A 6,835-nucleotide genomic window follows, 5' to 3' on the forward strand; every position below is an offset into this window, starting at 1 on the left:
AAACAAACATCTCACTTGGCCAAACAAAAATCTTGCAGAGGTCCAAGATTAAAATGTTTCTTACAGCAGTGTCAGGAAGTTCTTTTCCCTGAACGTGGGCAATATTGCTTAAGGACTGGGATTTGGGATCCAGCAAAACCACCCCGTGTAACCAACTCACCTGAGCCTTTTAATGACACCTTGTAGCACACCCAGGCATCCCTGCTGCCCACAGACCTGGGCTGCAGCAGCAGCAACTCCCCAGGGAAGAGATTCACTCCCTGGGCCCTAAATGGACCCATGATCCTCATGGGATATCCTCATTTTGGGCCAGTCCTTGCAAGCACAGGAGTTTTGTTTCAGAGACAGGAGTGAAGCCAAGGGCCCAGACTGGAATTTGGGACAGTTCTGAACAGGAAACCCTCACCTGCTGCCAAGACTGCAGAAAAAGCTGAGCTTAAAACCTGCCATGGTAAGAGTGCAGGGCAAGATTACTCTGAAAACAAATGCCAGAAAAGGTTTGGTTATGTTCTTTAAAATGAAACAAATCTGAACATATTTAATAAAGCCTCTGATCTGGTTTTTATTTACTCCCTGTAGCAATTGTAGGAACATGGACAGATGAACTCAGAGTATGCCTGGATATCTCTGAGGCCCCCACTGCCACTTTTTTCTGGTATTTTACCCCCTGTGACGTAGAGAAGAATAATTTTCAAATTTCCAAAAGGGAAACTGAGGCACAAAGACCACAATTCAGCATTTGCAGGAATTTAACAGGTCACAGCCAGCTCCCTTTGAAAGCAGCTGGAGAACTGCAGCCCCTCTTGAAAATCTCAGCCTGAATCTCTCCTCCTCAAATCAGTCTCCTGCAGAGTCAGCACCGAATCCAAATCCAGAGTCCACCAAATCCTTGTTACTTGTAGGTAAAAGCATTGAAATGTTGGGGAGTGAGCCCTAGAAATACACATTTGGCACTTTCTCCTTAAAAAAGAATTAGACATACATTAATACTGGAACAGGCAAAAGAAATTTCATCTGAAAAAAAAAGATTTCCTCATGACCGTGTTCACCCAGGTTAGGGACAGATTTATTTAGATTTTCTACCAAAAGCTCGATTTCTCAGCCTGCACAAACAGACTGAACTCCAGCAGTTCTGCTCAAACACAGCAGCAGCATTTTTAACCCATCTCTGAGGTTTCAGAAGGATCATTTCCTCTTTTGGACTCTCTGGTGGAAGGCTGTTCATGTAACTACCACCCCAGCAGCCAAAACAATAAGATCAGCTTGATTTTGCACTTAAAAATAAATTCTTTATTATCCAGAAAGGAGCCAAATCATCATCTCACATCATGGAAATGGTCATTTGTAAAGCAATAAATAAGAGGAGTGTTCTGTGCAACACCTTTAATTTTGTCACTGGTCTGGTACCTCTCTGGTTAAAAGCATAAAACTTATGCTGTCAAAGTCTCACTGTACAACAGTCTGGGAAGGAAAGAAGGCCCCTAAAATCTTTTGCTAAAGCAACGACAGAAAAATCTGATTCAGTGAAACCCAAGTTCCAAACTGGGTTTCACTTCATTCCAAGGAATTTCATTCAAAGGAATGAAAGTTTCATCCCTTCCATGCACAAATGCAGTGCCTGACACACACAATCACCTTGTCTAGAATTTATACTGAATCAGTTCTTAAGCAAAAATTCTCTATTTACTGCTGCTTCAAACAATTTTTCTGTAATTTCTTACTCGAGCTGGGGGAGTTGCAGGAACAGCACAGGATACAAAATTTAACTTCTTCCAGCAGGAAATGAAAGTCAGGCTAAATCCACACAGCTACTCCAACAGCAGTAATTAAGAAATTTTAAAAATCCAAACAATTAGGGGCTAAAGAGATTTAAGAAACAATTAATAATGACGATTGTTCAAATCAATGCATTCAAAACATATGACTCCTATAGGAGACCATAACTTATGCATAAAACTGAGAACAAAACACCTTTCATCTTTCAATTTCTAAAGCAACAAAACAGCTTTGAAAGAACAGGTGTGAAGCAAGTAAAAAAATAATATCATATTATTCCAAACACTTTTATTTGTGAAAGAGTTTCCTGCATGGCCAAGGGACAGCAATGGAGTTACAGGACTACATGATTCAGAAAACAATGATGATTTTAATGGGCCTGGTTGTTTTCTGCCTTGACCAGTGATTTGGAGAACTGTGTTTTCTGTGCCTGAAGCAGTTCTGGGAGAGATCAATCCTTCCACTGCCTGCTCCTCCAGAAACACTTCTGGTTTTCATCCAGGACTGAAGGCAGAGGCACAAGAGCTGTGAATATCCACAAAAGTTCCACAGCTGCTGGAGATGAACTCGAGTTTACCTGCCTGCAGCTGATCCACCTCAGCCAATCCTCCTCAGACAAATCCTGATAAGCACAAGTACCCCTTGCTTTCACTTCTTTCTGAAAGCTTCATTAAAAATATCATTGAACCGTTATTAGAGAACAAGTTAAAGGTGACATTACCAGCATGGAAACTGATACTGGCCAGAATTCAGCTGCCAAGAGAACAATGAGCTGGCAGACTCTGAAAGGAGCAGTGACAGATGTTCCACTGGGCACTGACACGTGCACCTCACCAGAATCTGCTCTGTGGGTTTGGTTCCAGTGTCAGGTGTGGCTGTTCCAGGTTTAAAGCTCTGCCCAGCAGCAGCTGCAGGTCCTGCACCACTCCCCTCCACAAGCACCTGCCCTGCTGCCAAACCTGCACAGTTCAATGGCTTTGTGACATTCACGGATGTACTAACAGTTTTCTGATAATGCTGGGGACACTTTGATATCACAGTCTGTACCTGTCTGCCAGGATCCTAAATATCAAAACGATTCAGGTTGTAGGAGGCTGGATAGCTCTGCCTGCTGTACTGGAAGTGGTCTGTGAGGACATTGCTGCGGCCGTACTGGAAATCCCCGTGCTGGGCAAAGGCCGCGACTCCGTTCTGGGATTTCTCGGGAGCGTTCCGGTGCCGTTCCAGGTTCACCAGGTCTCCAGTGGTGACTGGGAGCAGCTGCTGCTTCTTTGCCTCTTGGTTTGCATCGTATTTTGTCTGGGAAAGGAACAAAAGAAGTTTTGCACAGAATCTTTTAGGCTGGGATAATCTGAGATCATCAAGTCCAACCTGTGCCCCATCCCAGAGCCCAGAGCACTGAGTGCCACGTCCAGGCCTTCCTTGGGCACCTCCAAACCTCCCTGGGCAGCCCCTTCCAAAGCCTGACAACCCTTCAGTGAAGGTAGATTTTCTTAGATATTACCTAAGATATCACCTAGACATACTGACATACCCAGAAAAAAGCAGACAGTTCTACAGTCACATCACTTTTTTTGTTAAGAGTTTTAAAATATCAGTGCCTCCTAATAAAAACCTCACTCCTCTCACATGCCAAACAAACAAGCTGATCTTTTGCTCAAAAGATTTTGAGTTACTTCCCTATCTTCCCTTTTCAAGAAAAGCTTAAGATCAAAATTCAATTTTGTGAGAGGCCCAGCAGCTGGTGTGACCCAAATCCTTCACTTGGTCCATGCTCATCCCTCCTCTTCAACAGAGCCTCGTGCCCTCTGTGCCATCTATTTTTGCTCAAGTAGCTCTTTAGTTGTACAAAAAATAATTCAAAGCCACTGGACTGCTTCAGCTGCGTTTCCTGGATGAATAAGCAAAGAGGTGCCTTACCTTGTTGTACAAGAAGACCCCCAGGATTGCTGTCATCATGCCCAGCACGTTGGTGCTGGTGACGGGGTTGCGCAGCATGATCAGGGACACGGTGATCACCATGATTCTCTTGGTGGCGTTGGCCACCGAGTAACTGAGGGGGCTGATCAGGTTAAGGATACTGAAGGCAATGACGTTCTGGGCAAAATTACAGAATCCACTGATTATAAGCAGCATCAAGGTCCAGGACCAATGAGACATGGTGCTCTGTTGGCAAAGCAAACAGCAGGAGGAAAAAAATTATCTGGGGTTTCAGGTAACAACACAAACACAGCCTGAGGCACTTCTTACCTGTCACTGGAGGGAGGAATGTCTGCACTGAGCTCTAAAGAGGCCCCCAAGCAGTTGCTTTATGCAACTCCCAGCTCAGAGAAACCAGAGGAGGACATTCCCCACACACTCTGGGAGTGTTTGTTCCTGTCTCCAGCTCCCAGTTCCTGAAATTTCTGCTGTCCCATAAACTGCCTCTCCTAACCCTGATGGGAATTCTCACAATAAACACTTTGTTAACTCCTGTGAAACAATTTTCAGGTGTTTCACAACACTTCCTTCCACACTGACAAGAACTACACTGAAACACTTCAGTGCACTTTTCTGGTTGGGTGCTGGAGTTTGTTTTTTATTTTTTTCTCTTTTCTTTCATAATAGCGAACAGTTGTCCAAATACAGCACTTACCAAGTCATTCTCTACCAAGAAAGAAGAAAGATCCACCAGAACCCACGTGGGGATCATGAAGAACACAGCGTGGCACCCGAGGATGTTCAGCAACCGAAGGTGATGAATTCGGGAATCTCTCAACACCTGACAAGAGCCATTATGGAACAGCAGTCAGGAAACAAACTGCTTGAGGGGACAAGTAATTAGGAAAATAAGTAAATACTCTTACAGTATTAATTTCCTATTAGGGTGACCAAAGAAAAACTGATGTCTCTTTGAAATACAATGTTTTTTTGAGTGGTGGCTCTTAGTATCAACGAGATATTAATATTCAAAGCTCTACAAAACAGAAACCATTTTGTAACTAAATAGAGCCAAACCACACACTTTAATTTTGTTTCTGTGGTTTCAAGGAGTACCCAGTGTTGACAGTGACTTGTTCAGCACAGAGGAATGATTTGATATAACAAGATACATTAAAAGCTTTCAATGAACTGTTAAATTTAGTCACTATTGAACTGCCATGAGAAAAAAAAATCCATGTTGAGGAGTAAAGCAAACTCAGTGTAACAGCTTCAACAGGTAGGAAGAGGTGCAGAGAACACACAAACACAAATTAAGAACCATCCCTCTGGGCTTGTCTGACTGCAAAGCCAACTAAAAAAATACATTTATGTAATGGAAATGACACCCTGTCCTGCTGAAGGGTGACACCAGTGAACAGAGCTGGTACCTTCTTTGAGAAGATGTTCTGAAGTGAAAAGCACAGAGTAGCAGCAAGTGCACTGATGAGTCCCCACATGTCAAAGGACAGCTCTGTGACCGTGGCCAGCAGGACACCAGTGATGATGGGGATCAGAGACAGGTACACCTGGAGCAGGGACAGAGGGGTACATTGCATCAACCGAGTTTGTACATCCTGCTGATTTAGAGAGCAACCATTTTACTATTGTAGTTCAAGGAAATTTAAGTCATTGCAGTAGACACTGACAACTCCAGTGCATCAGACTGCACCACCTGGTCATTGTTTAGATGTGTTTTACACTCACAATAAAGGGATTTAAAAAATCTTCATAATCTAATTCCAGTCACAAAATCCACCCAAAGCCCGAGCTCTGCTGCCCCCAGCCAGCACAGGACCCCTCGAGCACAGCCAAGAAAAGAAACCTCAGCAAACCTGTCCGCACCTTCGTCGTCTGCTTTTCCTTCATGATGATCCGTGACAGCAGAACCACCCAGATCGGCATCGTGGCTTTCACTGGGGATGGGAAGAACAACGGTGGGGACCTGGGGCTTGGGACAGCTCCATCGACCACCACGAGCAGAGGGATGGAGCAGGGGCTCGTCCAGGCCCAGCACAGCCCAGGGTGGGACCTCCCTCCCTGTCACCATCCTGGACACTTGTACAAACTGGATCTTGGTGCTCTGGGACACCGTGCTGGGCACCCACAGGGCACAGACTGGGGCACTGCCCCTGGATCTGGTGCCAACACACGCTGGGGATGGGGACACTGCACTGGGCATCTCTATGAGCACACACAGATACTGGGACACTGCTCTGGGCACCTGTGTGACACACACTGGGGATGGGGACACTGCTCTCGTATCTCAGGGATACCACAGCAAACAGCGGGTACCGAGACACTCACCATGTGCCCATACGAGCACACACCAGCTTTCAGGTCACCCCACTGGGCACGAATTCAAGCTGGCTCCCAGGACAACCCCCCGGGCACCTCCTTAGATGCTGGAACACCCCCTCGAGCACCCCGCAGCCCTCGGCCCTCACCTGTGTGCGCGTAGGACACGGGGACCCTCCAGAGCGAGACGTGCGCGGACACGGAGGCGAAGTACTTGCCGAAGGCGAGCGGGAGGATGTAGCGGGGGTAGGCGCGGGGCGGCAGCTGCGCGGGGCCGGCGGGCGGGACGCGCCAGGCGCGGAGCAGCGGCGGCAGGAGCCCGCACAGCCCCAGGATGTGGAACAGCGAGACGGTGACGGGCCTGGGGAAGCCGCCGAGCAGCAGCTTGTTCACCACGTTACCGCCGGCGCTCAGCCCGTACCAGGCGAGGCACAGCGCCGACACCCGCGCCCCTTCCCGCAGCGCCGGCCCGCGCCCGCTCCGCGCCGCTCCCGCCCCGGCCCCGGCCCCGGGCCCGGCCCCGGCGCCGCCCGGAGCCGCCAGCGGCGCCGCCATCGCTCCGCAGCTCCGAACGTCAGCGCGGCCGCCAGCGCGTCGCTTCCTGGGGCGGGGCGGGCGCGGCGCCGGGGCGGGCTCGGAGCGTCACTTCCTCCGCCCCGCCGGGTGCCCGCACCCTCGGTGCCAGCCCCGCACCCTGGGTGTCAGCCCCGCACCCTCGGTGCCAGCCCCGCACCCTGGGTGTCAGCCCCGCACCCTGGGTGCCAGCCCTGCACCCTCGGTGCCAGCCCCGCACCCCCGGTGC

General features: G+C 48.6%; 1 protein-coding gene across 1 annotated transcript; it reads right to left on the reverse strand.

The window, feature by feature from the left end:
- Positions 1–1,267: 1,267 nt before the first annotated feature.
- Positions 1,268–6,603, reverse strand: SLC35E1 (solute carrier family 35 member E1). Its single transcript, XM_014883007.2, has 6 exons — positions 6,183–6,603; positions 5,581–5,651; positions 5,127–5,264; positions 4,412–4,537; positions 3,697–3,942; positions 1,268–3,075 (listed from the first exon to the last, which is right to left on the reverse strand). The coding sequence occupies exons 1-6, from the start codon at positions 6,586–6,588 to the stop codon at positions 2,839–2,841; spliced, it is 1,224 nt and encodes a 407-aa protein (XP_014738493.1). The 5' UTR covers positions 6,589–6,603; the 3' UTR covers positions 1,268–2,838.
- Between the last annotated feature and the right edge of the window lie 232 nt (positions 6,604–6,835).

This window comes from Sturnus vulgaris, chromosome 26, assembly GCF_052056855.1.
Source record: "Sturnus vulgaris isolate bStuVul1 chromosome 26, bStuVul1.hap1, whole genome shotgun sequence".
Lineage (NCBI taxonomy): Eukaryota > Metazoa > Chordata > Aves > Passeriformes > Sturnidae > Sturnus > Sturnus vulgaris.

Excerpts from the sequence above, each read along its gene's own strand:
- SLC35E1 (XM_014883007.2), bottom strand. The coding sequence starts at position 6,588 with ATGGCGGCGCCGCTGGCGGCTCCGGGCGGCGCCGGGGCCGGGCCCGGG. Across the intron at positions 4,538-5,126 it reads AGAACATCTTCTCAAAGAAG|GTGTTGAGAGATTCCCGAAT; the intron begins GTACCAGCTCTG and ends GGCTCTTGTCAG. Across the intron at positions 3,076-3,696 it reads GGGTCTTCTTGTACAACAAG|ACAAAATACGATGCAAACCA; the intron begins GTAAGGCACCTC and ends TTCCTTTCCCAG.